This window comes from Rhinolophus sinicus, linkage group LG03 (assembly GCF_036562045.2).
Source record: "Rhinolophus sinicus isolate RSC01 linkage group LG03, ASM3656204v1, whole genome shotgun sequence".
Classification (NCBI taxonomy): Eukaryota; Metazoa; Chordata; class Mammalia; order Chiroptera; family Rhinolophidae; genus Rhinolophus; species Rhinolophus sinicus.
This window is the reverse complement of record NC_133753.1, coordinates 13,477,176-13,500,708: the sequence shown is the minus strand read 5'-3', so window position 1 is coordinate 13,500,708 and position 23,533 is coordinate 13,477,176. Positions and strand designations below refer to the sequence as shown.

The window sequence follows — 23,533 nt, the reverse complement described above, 5'->3', positions numbered from 1 at the left end:
GACTGCCTTTTGCAAGTGATGGTTTGTGGAAAAGCTTCTGCATTCAGGAGTGAGTGTCATTCCTCCAGTTTTGAAAAACTAGGTACTGGGGACCCACCGGCAGTCAACATTCTAGAGCAGGTGGGACTTTCTCACATCAGCATCAGCATTAGTTACTGACAAAGGCGACAGGTGCAGGATGTCCTCAACAAAGACTGAGTAGAGTCCAGTCTCCCTTCTGGCAAGGCTCCCGGTCTGGAGAAGCACTTGAATGCGTTCCCTTTTGCTATACACTTATAAATCTTTCTGTATGTCTGAGTGGAAAAAAAAAAAAAAAAACTTTTTATAAAAAACTGCTTTGATATCTTCAGACAAAAGGGACCTCTGAAACTGAGTAGGGTCCTGCTTTTCAGAAAAGAATCTATTCTTCCTAAGATCTCTCTATACACATTCTAAGTAATGAACACGTTTTTGTGTGTCTAAAAAGTACATAACCTCATGGGTCTCATGAGAGTCTTTCTGGAAAGCAATTTGGTGAGCTTTTAAAAGGTCCACGCCCTTGGACACAGCAGTCCCTTGGGGATTTTTCCAAGGAAACAACTGGAGATGAAGACCATACTCCATGCACAAAGGTTTTCATCATGGTACCGTACTCTCACAAAAGTAGAAATAGCTTCAGCCTCCAACCACGTGTGATTATAGTGTGGATAGTAGATCCAACGGAACCCATCAAAGACTATGTTTATCAAAGAAGCTTTGTAATATTAGAAAATGTTTACAATATTATGTCACAAATTTTATGACCTCAAGCAAGCAGGCTAATGTTTATATATTTCACACATAACGAAAAGACAGCTCCTCAGCTCCAGCTGCCCCACTTCCAGAGTCCTAAATACAGGAAAATTTCTCAGGAAGAACTGGAAGAATTAGTGGGCTCTGAGTTTTCTTATGAGCCTTGTTACCACATGTGATGAATGAATTCACCACTAAATAATTGGGAAAAACTATTATTTCTGCCCCTCATAATTCTTACTAACATTGTACTAAGGTTTTCTGTAGAATTCTCTAGCTATGATGTTAGAAAGACCCCTCCACTCTGGAGTTAAAAATTTAGCCCGCTAACTGTGTTCAACTTACATTATTTTCCAATGTATTGAGAAAGCGAGAGAGAGAAGGGCATTTTTCCCATTGAATAGAATGAGAACCCAACCTCTAGCCCTGACACTGAGCCCTAACACTGAAGTGGACGTGTGGCTTGGCTTGGGATTTACTTTGATTTTGTTTTACGCGTGTTTTATAGTAGTTTCCCGTTCAGCATCCTCTTTTCTTCAGGTATGACTCAATGCCCTCTCTCCCACTATAGAGGCAGACTTTCCAAAGCAGCCAGGACACAAGCACATGAACCCACAGGCTCATCCTATAGGGTGCTCTGCTTTAAATCTAGAGTAAATGGCCAAAGCAGGTGGCAGATGGCAGCTGCAGTGGCCAGCAGGGTCAGAGGAAACTTACCAGCACTCCATAATCTCTCACTCATAAGTGTATATTAGTTAGGGTGTTTTCAGTTTGGGGCAATAGAAAACCCCATGCAGACTGGCTTAAGTAGAAAAGGAAATGCACTGATCCCAATAAATAGAAGGAGACCTAACATTTATTTCTTAACACTTTATAGGTAGCTCCATTCAAAGTTCAAAGGATGTGAGCAGGACCCCACTTATTACTGCCCTTTTCTTACTCTGCTTCTTTAGAATTTAGTGTTAGCTGAATGCTAAGTAATGAACACATCATAGAAAGAAAATAACTGGCAGGGTTCTGGGCCAATCTCTTTCCAGGAACTGAAGCTCTCATTGGGCTAATCCAGACCTCACGTCTGTCTCTGAACAAAGGACTGTGGTCACACACATGCAGGGCACTGGATTTCTTAGCCTAGATAAGGGGATTCTTCCCCTGAGCCCTGGGGGCCAAGCGTAGGAAGGGGACCACTGGGTTATCAGGACAAGGGTAAATAAGTGAAGGGGTGCCAGGCAGCAGACACCAAGGACTTGGAGTCATTTGCAAAATTCAAAGATTCCTTAGTATTAGCAAATAAGAAAGGCAGAAAACGTTACATAGCAAATGTTCCTCATTAGGTGCATAGAACCACCGTTCCTCAATCACATAGTGTTACGTGGGTCAATGAACACGGTTCAATAAACGAAGCTCATGGGATCCTAATGAGTTGACACAAATACCATCAGTGCTCATTCCCGTGTAGCTGTAGTGTTTTTTAATGCAGTATACAGACCACTGGTTTAGCCATTTTATAAAATAAGAAAATTAGAATTTTCCTTTTTCTGACTTCTTTACTTTATGCTAATGTCTCATGGATCCAATACTGGGTACTGGAGTGCATTTTCCAAAATGTACATCTTGAAGTGGCTCGGACTTTCTCAATTTTAACTATTTTACTATAAATCCTCCTAAAATGCTTGATACATTTCCCCATCTTAATAACCAGAATTTTGAACACAGTTTAATCTGACATTGTCTTCTCTGATCCACTAAAGAGATGACCTCAAGTAATGTTGAGGTTTACAGCACTTTTTGCCCTCACACCAAATGGTGCCAGGTCATCCTGCTTCCTTTGCTGGGTGCTGTGAGACTGTGAACTGATATAACCCAGTCTGGTCTGGAGTGTCTGTAAAGGTTTCTAAGCCCCAGACCCACTAGTGTAATGCACACCTCTAATAAATATTTGTCATAGTTGATCTTAATATGTTTGCAGATTTGCGACTGTGAACCTCGTATGTCATAAAATTCGATTAAGAGGCATTCTAAAAAGTAATGACAATCCTCTTTCATTCCAAATATTCTTATTGCACATAACTTTCTTGATTGCACCAGTGTAGAAACAACACAGGTCCTAAAGGCTAGGTCTAAAAACAAAAACAAAAATCTGTGTCTCTAAAACAACCTTTAGCCTCTGAAACGTGTACCAATAGGAAGTTAATTACCAAAGATGTACATTCCTCTGGGAAGGCATGACCCACTTAAGATGTAGTCATGAATGAGAAGGGAGAGGGAAGAACCTTCCAGAAGGCATAGCTGGGCCTCAAGGAGCAACAGATGAGGGAATTCCTTCCAGGTTTTAATGAAGGAATCCTCCCACTACCAGGGCAGAGGGGTCTCCTGATGCCTGTCTGTCACTGCTATGGACTGGTGACTGCTGTGTGCGCCCATTCTTTTGAATGAGAACTTTTATTGCAGTGTGACTTCACTATTGTATGGAGGCACATAACTCTCAAATTCATTTTCATCAGAGCTGGGAGAGGGATATAACCTAGCAATTCCACCACATGTGTAAGGATTACTAAAAGAAGCTGAGATTGGACAGAAGCCATATGGGGAAAAAATAAAGAGAAGAAACACAGAGAATGATAAGAGAGCCCATCTGTGGCAAATCTCAGCAAGTGCCAGCAAAAATCTAAGTATGAAGGTAAGGATCTCACCTTGAACTTCAAAACAGATCTCCCTGTTTGCACCAAGTGTGGACTACTGAGTGAAGAAGCAGAGCAGGAGAAGCTCTCCTGAACTTGATCTGATGAAGAGAAACAGAAGAGGCAGGACAACCAGAGATAACAAAGATGGGCCATATTTGCAGGAAGCACAGGAAAGCGGAGAGTCTAGGAATTTGCTACCCAAATAGTTACCTACTTCTCCCGGCTCTCTTCCCAGCCCCAGGGAAACATTCAGCAGATAGCTGGCACAGGAATATCCAATTTGTTTGGAGTCAAGCAAAGAAACTCATCCAGCATAAATATTAAGTTTCCATTTTTTAAAAAGGTAAAAAGAGTAGCAAAACTTACCAATGGATGAAATACACTCAGGAGAAAAATGTTGCCCCAGCGAGACAGAATTGTAGCCAGCTATGAGGTAATCACCTCTAAGAGTCTTTACAGAGAAACCACAAAGCAGAAATTCAAGAAATCAGGAAAGAAATCGTGAGGTAATGAGTGAAGATGAAATGGGAGCTAATGGAATTAAGGAAAGAAATAAGAAGGGAAAAAAAATCCACTAATGATCACAAAATGAAAATAAAATTGGAAGGAACAGATGGCAAAATAGGCACTATGAAAAACACAAAAAGGAATAGAGAGGATAAAACTACCAAACCGAAAACCAAGTTTTAAGAGTTAAAAAGGAGCCAAGGGAAAATGATAGACATAAAGACAGGCAAAGACGTGATGACATATGTGTAGTTGGAATCTCCAAAGGACAGAACTAAAACCATACAACAGAGAAAATGTTTAAAGATGACAACCAAGAAAACGTTCCTGAAATAAAAGCAACAAAACCTAGTAGTAATAGCAGATGAAACATAAAGAAATAATCCTTTGAGTAGCTGAGCAAAAAGACCAAGTCACCTATAAAAGAGAAAAAAAATAGGCTGACATCACATTTCTCCACAGCAGAGTGAACATCAGAAGGGACTGAAGCAATACCTACAAGACCCTTAAAAAATGACGTGACTCAAGGATTTCATTTGCAGCCAAACTGCCGTTCAAAGGGAAGGCTACCACCATTTTGAACAACACAAGAACGCAGGAAATATTGCTCCCATGAGCCATTCTTAAGGCGACTGACTATCTGAAGATGAGTTTCCGTCTAGCAACTGAGGATGAGGAAAACCAAGGCAAAAGGACAAGAGGTGAACACTGACAATATTTAAGTGTAGAACTACAACTAAAACAAATGGGAGTATCAGGAGAACAGAACAGAATGTAAATTATACATATACCCCAATGTTACAGAATGAAACAACGAGGAATAATGGATAGTGGAAGAAGGAAAGAAGGGGAGATGCTAAGTTCACTGCCTACATTATAGGTGATAGCTGAGAGCCCAGAGTTATCATTTAAGTGAGCAAATCACATAATGGAAGCAGAAGCACAGTTAGTCATTTAAAAGTACACATTGAAAGGATGGTGTCAACTCAAATTATGTGATGGAAAAGGAGAGGGAAAAGAGATATCATCGCCCATAATGGGGAAGTAATAGATACTGCTGAAGGAATAGAACGCTAAGGTTATTATATATGATTATAATGATAAAGTTAACCCCTAAGACAAAAATACAAAACTCCCCAAGTATCAGAAGAAGACACATAAATAGTATAAGAAAAAAATCGATGCAGGAAAGAAGTAACTGTAGTTCACCATAGGATCAGTTGTGAAGAGCACTGACCTAGTCAAAAAACAGGCAAATGTTCAATTTTGACCTAATGAAACTATAGTGGGATGATTGGCGAACACAAAGAGAGCTCTTCTACAGTAGAATGGGGAGAAAGAGAACTAATTGCTTCTCTTCCATAATGGGAAATCAAGAAATATTCTCTAAAACTGAAAATGCAGGAAGTAGCTATAGGAGTGTGATTATTTACAAATAGGGAGATGAATTTCAAAATAGCCAAGCAAAAGAAATGAAAGTGGTTGCCCCTCAGGAGATGAAAAGGGAGAAGGAGGGCAGCAACTGCTGTTTTTCATAAACTTTCTAGAACATTCTGGTTCTTTCATATATAACTTTAATGAAAAGTACAATTTTTAAAAAAGAATTTGAGCTCAACTGACCAATTTGTGTTTTGATTTTTCACACTAACCTTTTCCTTACGTCCTTTCAAGCTAAAGCCTACTGAGTCTTTTACTTTGAAAAATGTTCTTCATTCTCCTTTCCTTTTATTGAAAGCCACTACAACCACTGCATTAATTTGACAGTGTTTCATAAGCCTCCTATGAACCCCAAGCTGCCATATATTCTGCAAGGACAAAAGCATTGACTAGGTGCCATTACTCAGGATGGCCTGCTGAGAAAAAGAGATTAGCAAGCAAATGGATACCTATGGTGGTGATGACAGTTCCAGCAAAGAAAAAGGCACTTCCGAGGTCCCAGTGACTGCTGTTGTTGGAAGAATTTCCTATTGGACTTACTCCTGCATTGTCAGCATCAAGGGCATGCTGCAAAGAAAGTGAGAAAGCATGAGACTCAGTTAAAAAGTAAAACAAACATAGGGGTGCATAAACTTTTTTCAATTAGAGTTTTGGATTTCTCCAGATAGATACCTAGGAGTGGAATTGCTGGATCATAAGGTAGTTCCATTTTCAGATTTTTGAGATACCTCCATACTGTTTTCCAAAGTGGCTGCACCAATCTGCAATCCCACCAACAGTGCACAAGAGTTCCCTTTTCTCCACATCCTCGCCAGCACTTGTTGTTTGTTGATTTATTGATGATAGCCATTTTGACTGCAGTGAGGTGGTATCTCATTGTGGTTTCTATTTGCATTTCTCTAATGATTAGTGAGGTTGAGCATTTTTTCATATGTCTGTTTGCCATCTGTATGTCCTTTTTAGAAAAATGTCTCTTCATGTCCTCTGCCCATTTTTTAACCGGGTTGTTTGTTTTTTTGGAGTTGAGCTGAGTGAGTTTTTTATAAATTTGGAATATTAACCCCTTATCAGATATATCATTCGCAAATATCTTCTCCCATTCAGTAGGATCCCTTTTTGTTTTATTGATGGTTTCTACAATGGAGTATCACACAGCCATAAAGAAGAAGGAAATATTACCATTTGCAACAATATGGATGGACCTAGAGAACATTATGTTAAGTGAAATAAGTCAGACAAAGAAAGACAAATACCATACAATCTCACTTATATGTGGAATCTAAAGAAAAGAATAAATGAATGAACTAATCAGAAACAGTCTCGAAGAAATAGAGGAAAAACTGAGGGTTGATAGATGGGGTGGGGATAAGGGGGAAGGTGAGGGGATTAAAAAGTACAATCAGTAACCACAAGATGGCCACGGGAAACAAAAGTCAATTTGGGAAATGTAATCAATAGTGTTGTAAAGATATTGTAGGGTATCCGATGGACACTTGTCTCGTTAGGGAGACCACCTCAGGGATGATGTAGATGCCTGATCACTGCACTGTACACCTGAAGTTGAACAATAATGAATGTCAACTATAATTATATATATATATATATATATATATATATATATATATATATATATATATATTTACAAGAAGCAGAGTACACCATTAGGAATAGAGACAGTGGAAATGTAATGGCTGTGTGTGATGTCAGAGGGGTAATAGATGGGGGGAGGGGGGTTGTTATTGTGTGAGGGATATAAATGATAAATGTCTAACTATTACATTGTTTTGTGCACCTGAAACTAATAAAAAAAAAAAAAGAAGAAGAAGAAAGAAAAAAAAGTAAAACAAACCAATAAAAAGGATTTCCCTGCTCAAGAACCTGTAGTGCTCTATAGGGGACTGGTGACGTGGATGAGGGTACAGTCATAAAGCGAAATATTATACACCCACTAATTAAAATCTAGAAACTTAGTTTTAAGTGGGGGGAAACTAGGGTATATAATATGGTGCCATTTATGTAAAATTTGCAGGCACAAATTTATGCAATCCAGGCTGGGGTTATGCAAATTGCATACATATTGCTTTGCATATATATAGAAAGATGCCTAAAAGGATTATCACCCAAAGTTATCATTCCTGGGAGACAGAATTTTGTTTGCTTTTGACTCTTTTCTCTTTTGTTAGAATGTTTTACATTGATTTTGTTTCAGGAGTGCAGGAGTTGAGAGCTTGGGGTCCTAGGTCAGACAGACTGCCCTGGTTCTTGCTGTTGTTAACTTCAAAATGTTGGACAAATTATTTTAACTTCTCTAAGCCCACACCTCCTCATTTGCAAACTGGGGATAAAAATAGTTCCCCCGCAGAGTTGTTGTGAGGTTTAAATGAGATGGTCCATGTGGTGTGCTTAGCCCAGCACCCAGTTAGGGTTTAACTCATAGCCAATTTCATGGCTGTCATTTCACTCCCCCCTCACACACGGACGCATATTGCTCCCGTTTAAAATAAGTGACAATGACTTCTCACTGACAACTGGATTTGGAATTCCATGCACCTTAAAATTCCCAACAAATTGGCCACATTGATGATCCATCCTCATCTCACACCTACTATAAAAGTCTCCAGCCCGAGCAGAACATTCCATGAGACAGTCACTCAAACCTCTGGACCTCTGCGTATGCCCTCCCCTCGACGTGCCCATCCTTCAGGGTCTAATCCAGGCCCCCTGCTCCCAGGAGACATGCATAGAATCAGGTGAAAATCTCTCAGGAGCCCTTCCTGCAATGGCCCCAGCCAAGCCCTCTCAGGCCAGAGAAGACGACAGGAAGAGCTTTCAAACAGGTGAGCTATAGTAAGGAAGTGACAGGTAGGGGCTTCAGAGGGAGGTGACAGACATATGAGCTACTTCTAGAGACTCCATTTCCCAGACAAAGTTGGAATAACCCCATGTGGAAATAAAAAGATATAATTAAATATTGAAATGTGATTATATTTATCCTAAATAATGCCCATTAAGCTTTGCTAAAACCGACAGACAGTGGTTGCCACAAATCAGATTATAACTCAAAAAGTCAATCATCCTTATATTTTTACCTTCAAACTCTTTAGACCAGAGATCAGCAACCTTTTTTCATGAAGTACCAGATAGTAAATATTTTAGGCTTTGTGGGCCACCTATGGTTTCCGTTGCGTATTTTCCTCTTCTTTTTACAACCCTTTAAAGATGCAAAAAGCATTCTTAGGTCATGGATTGTACAAAACCAGGCGGCAGGCTGCATTTGGCAGACCCCCAGACAATTGATCCAACAATAGAAAACATTTTCTTTTGTTTAAGTCTTTAGTGGATTCTTTCCTGCCTCTAAGAACATGAAATATTATGCTGGCCACTGTTTCTAACATAAACTCTGGAACCCCAGAATTTAAATCCGGCTGCATAGGATGCATACAGGCTGTCTTTGCCGATTGATTAAATTGGTCTAATTGACAACAATCATTTAATTCATCAGGGGCTTTGCTCTGTTCTGCTTTAGAAGAGAGACAGATGGCGTGTCCTTTTTGCTGGTAAAATATCTATTTTCACTGTGCTGTGAGTACTGTCAGATCAAACCACAGGCCTTAACTAATGTTTATCTCCTCATTATCTATTCAGCTCTGATGGGCCCACCTGGAAATAATACCTCAGGGACAGCTCTAGGCCTCAGTCACTTAGGTGGCCTCAAATCACACCATCAATACCTAATATTTATAACTTCCATGAAGCTGCAAAGAGAAGTCTCACTGTGCTGAGTATTGCACATAAATATCATAAGCAGACCCAGTGCTGCATATAAAAATACAGATTTGCAGCAAAGACAAGCAGAGTTGATTATTTGTTCCATAAAAAAAAAAAAAACCTGAAGTAAGATTCCTTTCAAGTTTCTTTTTTTTTTTGAATTATGCAATTTATAAATATTTGATGTTCACATATGCAACCCTCAAGGAACATGTTTATCAGTTGAAAGGAAAGGAAACTTTTTCATTTGTTGAGTGCATACATTAAGCCAGGCACTATAGAACTATTATTCCATTTGATCCTTTCTACAATTTGCAAAAAAGTAATGCTATCCTCCACTTTCATGATAAGAAAACAGGCTCAGGAATGTTAAGTAACTTACCCTAGGTCACACAGGAAGTAGGTAAGCCAGAATTCAAAAACCATGGTATTGCCCTTTCCTCTACATATGGTACCCAGAACACACTCCTCCTCCCATCCCATGCTCACCTTCAGACGGAGATGAGGGAAAAGAACTGCCATTGTCCAAAAATTTAAGCAGAAGGGACCACACAAGGGACCAACTCTAATTGGACCACTTCCTTGGAAGTGGAGGCACGAAACTTCATTTGGTTTTTGGAACTGGTTGAGAGCTTAACTGTGCTGCATTAAAAATTAAATTTAAAAATAAATAAATAAAAATGGGGAAATGTTGGTTTTATACTCTGAGAGGGAGGGAGCAGAGAAAAGAGAAAGAAAGCCCTGACAAAGGAGGAAAGAAAGACAGAAAGAGAGAGAAAGGAGTGTCAGTTGATCAGTGAGAGGTTCAAGGTCAGTTGCAGCAACACCCAGGACTTTGAAGAGCACATCCTTCCAGTATCCAATTTTAACTTGCTTTATATCTGTGATGGAAATTCCTCTCACTCCCCCAAATCTTCAGTAAAGTGAGCTATACACCCAAATGCCCTGGGGAAGTAGTTTTGTGGAAATTAAATAAAAGGGTTGCTGTGGGCACAGTGGAGCCAGAGGGTGATTTAGAATTAGAAGAAGGAGAAAGATAAGTCCTTCAACGAGTCACCAAGCTCTTGCTAAGGCTTTGGACAATCCCCAGGATGGAATGAGGTTTGATTCTATCTAGGTCTGATCAGTCAGAAAGACTCCTGCAAACCACCAGCATTAAAATGAATCAGCAAACTCGGGTTATGTACGTGCAGGGAAAGCCCAGTATAAATGACTGTTATCGCTTGAATTAATAACATCATTTTTAGCTCAATAAGAATATTTCTGATTGAGTTCATAGCTCTAACTCCATTCATCTTCTAAAATATTTTCTAATAATCATCATTCTTTGAACTCAAGTACAATATTTTAAAATTAAATGCATGTGCTTTCAAGTTGTTTTTTTTCCCTCTGCATTCGGGCTGGAAAAGTGTAGATAAGCCAGCCCATGAGAAATGTCTGAATACATAGATAATGAAATGATGCAATGGATCCCTGTGCTGTTTGGCTTAAAAGATCAAACAAAACTCTCCATACTCCTACCCCGACCCCCAACCCCATGCGTTAGGACCACCTGAAACGTATAACAGAGAAACCACAGCCTCTCACGAAGTGAGGAGGGTCTGAGATTGATGTGAAAGAAGAAAGAAGAGGGGAGGTAACGATCCCTTGGACACCCCCCTCCAGCTTCCCCCAGTGCTGTAATGCCATACGGCAATGACGGGCTACGTAAATCACTTTCTGGACGGCACAAGATACCATCATGAGAGCTAGTACTACAATGGGATGAATGATGACCCACAGGGGACCACTAACTGTCCGTGGCTTTTCTCCTATGATCTGTGTGCTCGGTGAGATAATCTGTTTCCTTATGTGGCACCAAAAAGAAAGACACACAAAAGTAGCACAATAATCAGTTGTCTGAGATCAGCTGAATACCACCGATGGGTGCCATATGCGTGGACACTAATAGCTAGGGTGATCATTTGATTTATGGCCCCATCCAGGATATTTGCAGGGTGAAAGGGGGGTTCTGTTCATGCTGGGACCACAGGGCAGGTGTAACCTAGGACATATAGTCACTTTACTAAGAGCTTACACCACTGGGACCAAAGGAAAGGACCCCTCGTCTGAGGGCACAAAGGTGGCTCTGTGTCTACAATGTTCTTGGTCCCGAGAAGACATGGTCAGCAAAGGGATTTATGAAGTTCATAGTTAGCCAGAGCCTGAGGCAGGATGAGGAGGTGGGTGTGAACAGTGGCTTCAAAAAGCTATTAAAAGCGAGCAAACTTTCAGCCATTAACGGACAGAAGGAAAGCCACAGACCCTCAGAGGTACCCAACGGCAAATTGTCAGACCACATGCATTACAACTCAAAAATGCCGCTAATGATTAAAAACCCCAGCAGCACCTTTCCACCTCCTCACACATTTGTGGCGGAAGGGCCTCAGGTAGGAAGTGGAAGTCTGGTATTAATTTGTTTGCCACAATTGCTCTTCATTTCTCCTGCTTCGAAAGTATTTCATATATAAATATCTCACAGCCGCAGAACAGAAGATGCTGGCGCTGGGGAGAGGCAAGTTGACGTCCATGTGCAAGGCCACATCATAATATCACAAACAATAGTAGGAGGGCATCAGAGAGGAGACCTGGAGCCACCCCCAGCTCTTCTGTGGCTGATTCCAAGAAGTCTCTGTTTCAGTAGAGAGGGGGAGCATGGAAACACCTCACATATTGCTCTTGCAACAGAGAAAGTTCATGGAGAGAGAGGCAAATGTCCAGCCTGTGTAAGTTACGCAGTTTCTCTGAGCCTCGGTTTCCTCATCTATAAAATGAGGGACCTTCTTTGCATGGTTGTTGTTAGGACTTTTTTTTCTTAATGTATATGAATGAGACTTTTGGCAGTGTGCCTTGTCATTTCCTATATATGAATATTAATAACAGGAACCCTTCCTGAGAACATACTAGTGTACAAGTGAACTCAGTTCACCCTCATGATGACCCCATGAGGTGGGCATCGCTACATCCCCATGGGGCACATGAGACTTGGTGTAGACCCTCATCCATGATCGCACATCTAGTGCATGGCAAAGCTAGTGTGTGGATGCTATTGGAATTGCCAACAGGGAGGTCATCATCCTAAATGCTGGGAAGGCAGCTCCTCTCCACTATCTGTGTTCTTTCTCCCCACCTCAGACCCTCTTGGCCCAGCTCCCTGCCTCTGGGGAGAGCAGGCTTTCTCCCACTCAGGCTGGGCACCCCACGTGTCTACGAGAGGTAAAGGGAGAAGGGAAAGGGCATTGATGCATATGTGCCTTCGCCTCCCACCCAGGCAGATAGTCAATGTGGCATCGGGCCTGTGCTGGCCTGACTGGGCTGGCCATCCTGTGGCCGCACTGCCTCAGAGTCTCCCACAAACACTCACAAAAACCAGGCCTGGCCACCACAAGCAAAGAGAAAGGCACCTTCAGCCCCACGGTGAATGTTAGGAGGGTGTTTATTTTCCTGCCATCCTCAGTATCCAGCTATGTGCAAATATTAGCCTTTCCCCAGGTCCCCAGGGAAGCGAGGTTTTCATCAGAACTTTACAGCCCAGTTGTAAATCTAGAGTAAAGGCCAGCTGCTGAATGGACAGGACGAGTGGAGAATCTATTTGGAGAATGAGAGAGAGAAAACCCCAAGATGAACTAGGCCTCGTATACAGAGCCGATGGTCCTAGACAAGCTCGCTTTCCTTACTACCATTAGTTAATTCTTTGGGGAAAAAATGTCCTACAACTCAGTTCCTCAGCACCTGGCATGACTCATCTGTCTCAACATTGTCATGTGGGTTCCAGCCATATTTGGGGGAGCTCTTGTAGTTTCCAAATTGTGCCTGACAATGTAGAATTAATTGTCTCTCTCTTTGACTACACGGAAGGATGAAATAAGAGACATTTTAAACCATGAAGAAAGCCTCAGGTCCACTAAGGAAGCGGGGATATATGTGTACGCCCTGCCTGAGAAGATCAATAAACTTTCAGACTGTCATCTTTTTTCTCAGCTTGGACGCAACCTCTGCAGACTGAATAACAAATTTGCCAAGTGATGTTGAACAATCATCCTGGTCCTGTGAAGAACGTATGATGTATGCCCCGCCATGTCTGCACTTGAAATTATGCCTATCAAAGATGGGTCTATCCAATTTCTGGGAGAAAAACTGTTTATACCGGGCTACAAAAGCAGATACAGGAATTGTGATTTATTGAAGTGTAAGCTAAATCAAAGATCACTATTCCTTCCACTGCGTGGGAGAGAGCCTGACCTTTAATAGATGATTAATACCATCCTAAAAAAGAGCTGCTTCTGCTACCTTATTTTCACCGTAGCTATTTAGTCACACTCTTTCTTGCTCTTCCTGAGTGATCAATATCAATCCCAAATTAATATTTCATTTCCTGTGCCCCCTTCGAGAATGTGTCAGCACCTTCCCCTAATGAGGACAGTTGGATGTGGAGGCAGGCAAGGAAAAGCTCTAGACTACACATGAAAAGAATCATAGTCATCAGCATTTGCAATGTGCCTTCTTATCTCATTCCGCTCTCACAAAAAAAAAGACTGTAATTATAAATCTTACTATTATTTCCATTCTATACATGAGACAACAGAAACAGAAGTAACTTGCCCACAGTTGCAGTAGTTAGTAAGTGGCAAAGCTGGGACTGGTTAAAAATCCACTGTTTTCACTCTGGCCTTCTCCTGTCTCCCACAGGCAGCTCTCTGTCCAGCTTGCAAACATTTTTCTAAAGCTCATCTGTTATGTCACCTTCATCCACCAGAAAAAAAGACAATATAGAGAAGTAGGAATTTCTACTTTTGGTCCTCATTTTTCAAAAACCAGCATCCTCAAGCTTTTCATCTCTTTTGCTCATTTCCACCGAGAAAGAAAGATAAATATGTGTTCTCCATATAGACTAAGAAGCCGCTCTTAACTGCAGACCTGAATGATGGCTCATGTACTTTGGTTTTAAATAGAATATATTGATCCAGCCTCAGTACCTGATGTGAAGACGCAAAGCCACATCCCTCTAGGGCATGACCAGCAGATAACCATTAGGCTCTGTAAGCTTCTTACAGGTGAATGGAGGTCCTTTTGGGGGTCCCACAGGTTGAGTCAGAGACTCCTGCTCTGTGCATAGAAGCCTGCATGTTTCCTTTTCTTCCAGCACCAGTCACACCAGACTCTAACTCACCACCCCAGCCATGTCAGTCTCCCCAGCTAGCTGGGAATCGAGCATCATGGTTGAAAAGCACAGGTTCTGGAGGCAGACTGCCCATGTACAGAGCCCACTTCTACATCTAACTTAAGCATGGGAAAGTTACTTAACTTCTCTGTTCCTCGTTACCCCTCCCTCCAAGGATCATTGTAAAGATTAAATGACTTAAAATACAGAAAGCATTTAGAGTAGTGCCTGGCTAGAGTAAACACCATGCAAGTGTTAGTGACAACTAATACTGGACTGGAAGCTTCTGGAGAACAATGAGTACGCATCTTGCACATCTTGTCATTTTTTTTCTAATCACTAGAGCTTAACACAGCACCTGCTTCATGACAGACATTCAGTAAATATGAGTTATCTAAATGAATACATTTGATTATAAGTAATGAAAATAATTGTTCAAGCCACACACCATCAAAATGTCACTAAACGAGATTTGCGCTTCATTTTAAATAGGAAGCAAACACATGCACATTTGTATACAAATGTGAACACAATAGTATTCATTGCTGTGTTTTTGTTTTATTTTTATGGGAGTTTTTTTGAGAACATTGAATTCTCATTTGCAAATTCACTTCTCCAGTGACATGCCAATTTCCATTAGCTCTTTAATTTCTGACTTAAAAGCTTTAGATCTTCTTCACTAAACAGTGATGGAATCAACAACCCCAGGATAAAAACAATAATAATAATGAAGTGGAGGCCTGTAGGGACAGCGCGAGGGGGGTTGGGTGAGGCGGGCTACAGGCCCAGTCTTGCACGCATCGAACCATCTTCTTCTGTATGACTGCTTTGCTGGAAAAAAGAGCCCTCTGACTTCAGGGCAGCAGCTGAGGGAGTTGTTTCAACTTGTCACAGCTGTATCCTTGGCCACAAATAACCCAAACCTGCATTCACTAGAGGTCACTTGCTGCCTGGGCTTCAGCCTAAACTTCCTGCACAAAGGCTGCTTGGAAGAAGGGATGGCCCAGAGCAGGGAAGAAAACTTATCTGGCTCCGCTCTCCAACTCACAGCAAGGCTTTCCATAGGCTGCTGAATGGATGTCCCAGGGGCCACGCTTTCCTTAAAATCCTTACATTCCTAAATATGTAAAGCTTTGGGAGCTAGAGACACCATGGGAATCTGTTCATGCATAAAGAAGACAGAATGATGATTTGAAAGAAGTACTGTTGAGGCAGATTGTTAGCTCAGTTGGTTAGAGCCTGGTGCTCTTAGCAGCAGGGTTGCCGGTTCGATCCCCACCTGGGCCAGTGTGAGCTGTGCCCTCCACAACTAGATTGAAACAACCACTTGACTTGGAGCTGATGGGTCCTGGAAAAACACACTTAAGATAGATAAAAGTTGGAAAAAAAAAAAGAAGAAAGAAGTACTGTTGGCAACAAGAACAAAAAGAAAGGACTTGCATTGCACAGAAAGAAAATCATTTTCTGCTTTGCTTCTTGAAGGTTCTAAATGAAGGACTCTTGGTCTCCAAAACAGATACAGAAGTCCCCATTCATTCATTCATTCCTCAAACCTTAAGCAACTTCTTTAGGCCAATCACTGTGCCAGGCATGAGGGATACATCAATAAAAGACACAGACTCAACTGGAAAGAGCTCACAGTCGTGGCAAGGAAACAAATGAGAAAAATCATGATCACCCATTAGAGTCTAAAAAGTGTAGAGGAAAACATGAGTGCCTGATGTTATGGGGCCAAACAGGGCACCACCCACCATGGAAGGTCCATGAAGGCTTCTCTCAAGACTTGAGTTTTGACACCTCTGAGGTTCAGAAATCCAGATTAAACTTGGCAGAGTGTCATAGTTGGCACTCCATAAATGTTCAGTGGAATGAATGAATGAATGACTTAAAACCAGCTCACAACTACCACTGTTACACTTTGGGTTTACAAGATGGACCCAAATGGCAATGTGCTGACTGATCAGATCATGTCACCCGGCTGCTGGAAACATAGCCACAGTGCTCTTAGGGTAAAATGCCATACCAGGCCCAGCACGGTTTGGCCCCTGCCAGTCTCCGGTCTAATGGCTTCCCAAGTTCCCTTTGCTAACTGACCTCCGACCACATTGGCTCCCTTCTCCCAGTCCTTAGACACCTTCCACTGCCAAGCCTCGGCACTCAGCTCTGGGTCCTGGAAGCCCTGCCCTGCGAAGTCCGTTCTCCTGCTCCTACGTTCTCTCTGGTGCCTGCTTCTACCTCCCTCTGCTTTGCAGCATCCATCTGATGTGATTTATACTTACTTGTGTGCTTATGTGCGTAAGGTTTGCCTCCACCACTTCCTATCAGTAGGATGACCATATCATCGATCTTTCAAAGCACGACACTTTTTGAGAAAGAAAAAGGGATGCTATTAACAATTACTCCAGAACAACAAAAACTGGGATACTTGGTCACCCTAGCCATAAGCTCCAGGAGGGCAAGGACTACGTCTGTCTTTTATTTACCATTATGTCCCCAGTACTTAACATTGAGTTTGGCACACAGCAAGCAATCAACAGATTTGGTGAATGAATGAGTGAAAGAATGAATGAGTGAGCAAGTGAGTGAGTGAGTTAGCGAGTGATTTTGAACTTGGCAGAAGAAGAGAATGGAAAATGTCACCATGTTGGGAAATGTTTATGGGTCATGTAAATTAACCAACATCTCTTGCTCCTGGGGAGAACAATATGGCAGCACATCAATTCTGGCCCTCCCCTTATCGGCAGAACAGCAGCCTTAGTCACCATGACAATACCAAAGGTCCATGCCTACGACCACAGCAAAATGTCCAGTCCTCTGTCCATGTCTTAAATTAAATCCTCCTCCACCAAAGCTCAGTGGAATCAAGCCCAAAGAGCACAGCCAGTGAAATGAGTCAGAATGCCAGACATCCACAGTCCAGAGCACGGGCCCCGGCACAAATGCTCTCTGTAGATTGGAAAGGTTATAAATTCAGGGGAGAAAGGAGGAGGGGCCTCTGTGGCAGAAGGCAAGCACTGACTCCCACGAGAGAGCTTTCCCATCACATCGTTTGAGTGGATTTTCCCTTAGGGGGAATTTGTCTTAATACAATTACACATTCTCTGGCCCCATTGTGTCAAGCTAAGGATAGAGCCTGAATAAAAGAGCGTGGACCCTGAAGTCAGAGAGATCCGGATTCCAGGACCACATTTGCCACTAGCTGTGAAAACTTACCAAGGTACTTAGCCTCTGTAACCCGGGTCAGTAACTGTGGCTAGCCCTTGGGGCAATGGAGAGTGAGAAATGAGGCTCAGGAATACCTGTGTAAACTGCCTAGCCCCGAGCCTGCACGGAGTCGGGGCTTAATAAATGGTGTCAAATAGTATTCATCAAACCAGCTTGAGGCCTCAGCACTGAGCAAAGCATCTAAGACTCTAATCATTTATTAGCAAAGGCTAAAAATCCCTAGGAGGTCACAAAGTGAAAACCAAGGCCCCATTCACCAACATAAAACATCACAGAACCAGTCCAGGAGGGGAGACATATCAGGATGAGAAGCTCCCACCCCAATGCTCATAACTCCAGGAAATGCCAGACCTGGCCCATGCCAGGCAGAGCAAAGCTTTCGGCTTTCTTCAGACAATGAAGCTACAATGACGAGAAGAAGGTGCCCATTTTGAGGTCAAGAGGGTTCTGAAAGGTTCAGTAACCTGCCGAAGCAAAGACTAAAGTATGCCAGGGGAAAAGTCAGCCTTTTAGACAGGGAGGTAACCTGCTCACTCTGGGGGCATTGCACCAAGCGGCCCCCAGGGACGCTGTCCAGAGAGAGAGGAGTCCTTGTTACTTGTGCTACATGTAGGCACTTCGAATGGAGAATCCCATGTCCTCCCTGGTGGGCACCTCACCCAACCCTAAACCCACTCCTATGAAACACACCTCCCTTCAACATGGCTATTACCAGGAGAAAGCACAGCCATGTGACCACAGAGCTACAGTGAAGATACTCAAAGTCTTAAATGTCTAAGAATTCACAACCTGAAAAATGACTGCTACATCACCCTCCACATGGGCTGAAGCGTTTGTCCCTTCCCCTGTCGGTCACTGAAGACATCTCATGATTTTATTCTTTGAGGATTACCTAAGATGAATGTGTAATTGCTTTCTCCAAGACTCATCCCGATAGAAGTTTCTAAGACAACTGTATTGGGGACAGGGAAACAAGCAATTGTGGCATCTGAGAGCATTGAGGAGAAAGTTTTTGGGATGGAGTGACTGTCAAATCAAGATCATGGAAACTGAGACTTCAAAAACATACTCAGTTTACTTTATTCCACTGCCAAAGCAATGCAAGTACTCCAGTTTGGCTTATCACCATCTATTCAGTTCCATTCCCTGCACTTCACTTTGGAGAAGAAAGATGGAACAGGGGCAAGGAAATGATGTTTCCTAAATGCCAATTATATACCAGGCACACTACTCGGCACTTCATGTGGGTTACCTCATTCACTCCTCCCAATATTCCGAATGAGAGGGGCTGTCCAGTCCCTTTAATAGGGGGACCCTGAGGTTCAGTGGAGTAAGGGACCACTAACCCTAATGCCTCTTCTCATTCCCCTCCTGACACCCCTTCTTTGAAAATGCGATAGTCCACACTTAGAGTGCAATAGTGCTATGTCAGACAGCCCAGGTTTCCCTAATAATTTCTCCTTCTCCCTGCAGTCTTTTCCTTGGAGTAAAAGCTTTGAGCAAAGTGCTGGACGTAGTGCGGGGGACACTCACCATTGACACAAGTGAGCAGTACAGCACAATGGTCTCTGGAGTCCTGCACCCCACGGCTCAAATCCCAGTTTAACCACTCATCGACCGGTACTTAACTTGGGCCAGTTACTTAACTTCTTACAATTTACGTGCTCGTGCATAAAATGGAATGATGATGGCAGAACCTACCTGTAGGCTTGTTGCAAGTATTAAAAGAGCTCAAGGACTGAAGCACTTAGAACGGCGCCTAGAGGACAGTAAACAACTCATAAGGGGTGGCTATTTTTTAATATTACAACAGCTCTGCGGGATCTTCCTATTACAGTCATCTGCAGGCTCCCCCACATCGTCTCTGGGGTGAGAGTCTAGAGATGGATGGGCTGACGTGCTGAGGCCCAGCTCGGGTTAAGTGGCTTACCCCAGGGCACCAAACTGGAAGGTCCATGTGCCTCACGGCGGGTAAGTGGCAACCAGGCTCAGAGGACATGGACCCTTTCCCTCAGTCATATCTTGGAGTCAATGGCGACCCCACTGTTCAGGTAGTCTGCTCCCTGGGGGCTGCCTAAGCCTTCTGGGTCCCTGAGGTTCTCTGAAAGCATGTCTCAAACTATGCAGAGAACAACCAAGAGGAACAGAGATGACAGCCAGCCCCAGTGTCTACCTAATAGATATGAGGCTGAGTGTCTCCACCAAAGCTTGGGATAAAAACGATTATCTAGGTGGCCAGAGTAAGTCCTCTAAATGGAACAGAAAACTACTATGAGTCTTTCCTGGCCTCAAGCCACAAAGACACAGCGACTTGGAGTAAGCAGCCCCACCCAGCACTCAGGGGAGCAATTGCTGTGAAGAGGACTTCTTGCTTTCACAGTAGAAGCAAACAGAAAATGTGTCAATTAGAAAACATAGGATTTGAAATCCCAAAGGGCATTTCAGGCGCTTTCTTCTCTTTTCGCTTAGCAAAATCTCAGGATGCACATAAATTAGGGGCTTTCTGGTTTCTTGTGTTGTTGTTGTTTCCTGCCTTCCCCTACAGATACATAGCAGCAATCACAAGAGCTAAAAGTAACAGCTTTTTTGTTTAATCCTCAGAGCACCCTGAGAAGTGAACGCTATTACCACAATGTCCATTTTGCAGACAGGAAACTAAGGCCTGAGGCGACGCCCCTAGGGACTCCCCAAGTCACACAGCCCGTTAGCAGCACAGAGATTTTACATGGGAAGGTCAACTCCAGAGTCTGGATGCTTATAACCGGGCTCTGCCGCCTACATGGCCTGTGCTTGAACAGGCAAGGACATGGAGAGCAGAGCAGGCACTCCAGAACTCTTTGCTGACCAGGGAAAGAGTCATTTTCAGGTTTTCTTTGTTGAATTCTCTTAAATGTGTCCCCATCTCTATCGCTTAGCACCCCTCACCTATGATGTTACAATATTCTTCTAACTGGTTTTCCTTCCTCCAATTTCTCTTTTCTCCCACCCAACTTTACCATTGCTAAAAGAGTTATCTTTCCAACAGAAAATTCCCATCATGTCACTTCCTTGCTTCATCTTTCAGCGACTCCCCACTTCCCACAGCATGAAGCCCAAATTCCTCAGCAAGGCTTTCTGGGCACCTCCCAAATTGAGACCCCGCCCTCATCCCCAGCCTCCCTAGCACCACTTCTCGTACCTCTCAGCTCAAGCCACACTGATCACTTGTAGTTCCTTCAAAAGGCCGCACATGCCCGTGGGATGCCCTTCACTTGGTCTACCGAATGAACCCCTTCCCATAGCCCACATTTCTGTTCTAATGTGTGGTGGTTAAGACACTGATGCGTGTTCAGACTGCCCAGGAATGAATCCTGGATCCTCCACTTACTAACCAGGTGAACTTGAGCATGTCACTACCCCTCCTGCTGCCTCAGTTTCTTTATCTGTAAATAGGCACAGAAGACTATCATCATAGATTAGTCATGGAGACTAAAGAAGATACGTAGCCACAAAATCTTCCCTGTTTGCCTCACTGGGGCTCCCATTTCTCCACATACTTCAAATAGGTCCAGGCCAGAGAATTCTAATTATTGGTTTATATGCCTCTCCCTCCAGGGCTTCTCCATCCATTGATGTGTTAGACTAGAGAATTCTTTGTGATGAGGGGCTATGCCGTGCTTTGTAGGATGTTTAGCAGAATCCCTGGCCTCTGCCAACTGGACGCTATAGTACCTCCCCAGTTGTGACAACCAAAAATGTCTCCAACATTTTCTGATGTTTCCTAGAGATAAACCACCTCTCCCTGAAGAACCAGTTCTTGAAACTCTGAGCCACTTGAATAATACTATAAACAGCAGCAGCAGCAGCAGCAATAGCTATCTTTCTGAACGCTCACAGGTGCCAAGCACAGTTCAAAGCTCTATGCATGAATTACAGAATTTAATCCTCTCAACACCCTAAGGGTGGGTAATTTTAGGCACATTTTATTGATAAAGAAACTGGATCACAAGAGAGGTTAGTAACTTGCTCTAGATGTGTCTTATTCTTATCTTTTCCATCCCCAACACTTACTACTATATTACTTGATAAAATAGGAGCTCAATAGCAATCTAAAGACTGCATGAATGTATGAACAAATGAATGAATGAATGAATGAATGAGACAGTCTCCTTCACAACAACAATCCATCTATCTTCACCTTTCAGTGACAGTGAGTTGTCAGTCTCCTCTGAGTCCCACAGTACCCCATAAAGTAGTTTGACTCACTGGAAAATCCCTCCCTGGCTCTGGCTCTTCTAAGCTACCTGCGCATTTCATGGGGGTTATGCTGTTCTGGACACTCTGCTTTTGTCATTAATAACATTAAATACAGCTTCCAGCTTAGCTTTATCAGGGATCACTCGATCCAGCCGAGTCCCAACGTTACCAGATAAATTCCATCAATCAAATTTTCTGCCTATCGCTCACTTCTTTGGGGAGATACAAAAATACTATTTTTCCAGCTTGAAACACTTCACATTGAATACCCCTCCCCCCAAACACTATGTTTCTTAGGAGTAATGTACACCGTGCTGTTCAGAGAATGCTGCCTGGTCCACAAGTGTGGACATTTTTATCCTATAAAGGAATCGGTGAACTGAAGGGTAAACCTGTTTAACCTACAAAAACTGGAGATAAACACAAGAGTAAATTCTTCAATCACAGTAGATGGAGACCCTAAAGTACCACAGGTCCAGGACAAATACTCAATGGGTATAGAAGGAAGAAATAGAGAAATGCTCTCTGTTAGAGCACAGGAACTCCAATGTTTTTTGACTCTGCTAAAATTCTAGAAGGTGTTATACCTAAAGCAAATGTTTAAGAGAAAGTGGAGCTAATGATAAAGCAAGACCTACTTAAGGGCTTGTAGATTCACTGGGAGAGGCAGGTAGAGTCAGACAGACCTCACTTTGAATCCCAGCTCTGCTACATTGGTAGCTAGAAAGTTACTCAACCCCTTGTAGCATCAGTTTCCTCACCTGTAAAATGGGCATAATAAAAATACCAATATAGAGGGTTATTGGAAAGATTAAATGAGGTAATGGGCATAAGGTGCTTAACTCATAACAAGTGCCTAATAAAGGGTGGTTTTTTTAATTATTATAAAAATGACACACCCATACACGTACACATACCTCATTTAACAGAAAAACCTCTGAGATCAAAACGGGATAGGTTTTAATGGCAGCATGAGAATTAAAACCTCTATACTTCCCATCCTGTCACTCATTCTGGCCTCTGAGCTCTTTCATAAAGGAGAGAGCCAAAGAATGGGCAATACAGAAATACTGAGTTAATAAACAAATGCATGAATAAACCCAGCTCTCTTGTGGCATCATTGATGTTATAGATCTAGTTGAATATCTCTTTCCAAAAACATTTTTCTATTGGCCAATAATTAGATGCAAGACAATGCATAGGCTACATGTGGATACAAAGATGATAAGACAATGACCCCTTTACTCAAGATCTCACTATCTCAGGGCGGAAAATTCAAGCATAAATCTAGACTCAATTCAGACCACCTTTCAGGTTATTATATGTACTGCAACTAAATAAAAAGGATCTTACCACATATCAAAACAACATGTATAAATGTAATTGCATTCTTAGTTAAAACTACTCTAGAATTGTTTCCTCCATTCTGTATGACATTCCCGGCCTTAAATCCGGCACAGATTAACACAATACTCTCGTGGCCACATTTGGTAGCATTTTCTCATAAAAGAAAAAAAAAAGACTAAGACCATCCAAGAGTGACATGAAACATGTCCTTTGAATTTTAGGCTTTAAAAGTTTTATTTTTTAATAAAAATTGTAGGGCATAGGTATGAAATCATATTTATTCCCAGGGGAAAATGTGTATTTTTATTTATTTAAGAGTCAAATCAGATTATCAAAACTAATCTAAAAGAATACAATT

The 23,533-nt window shown here is 42.3% G+C and overlaps 1 protein-coding gene across 11 annotated transcripts in view; it reads right to left on the bottom strand.

The window, feature by feature from the left end:
* Positions 1-23,533, bottom strand: part of KCNK10 (potassium two pore domain channel subfamily K member 10) — a 135,301-nt gene that overhangs the window by 53,079 nt on the left and 58,689 nt on the right. For all 11 annotated transcript variants that reach the window (XR_012494570.1, XR_012494569.1, XR_002138426.2 and 8 more), the window contains one exon: positions 5,849-5,966. Coding sequence is in view for 7 of the 11 variants with exons in the window: in XM_074327077.1 (XP_074183178.1) it covers positions 5,849-5,966 (118 nt within the window). In the remaining 4 variants the exon portion in view is untranslated. The remainder of the gene's footprint in view (positions 1-5,848; positions 5,967-23,533) is intronic.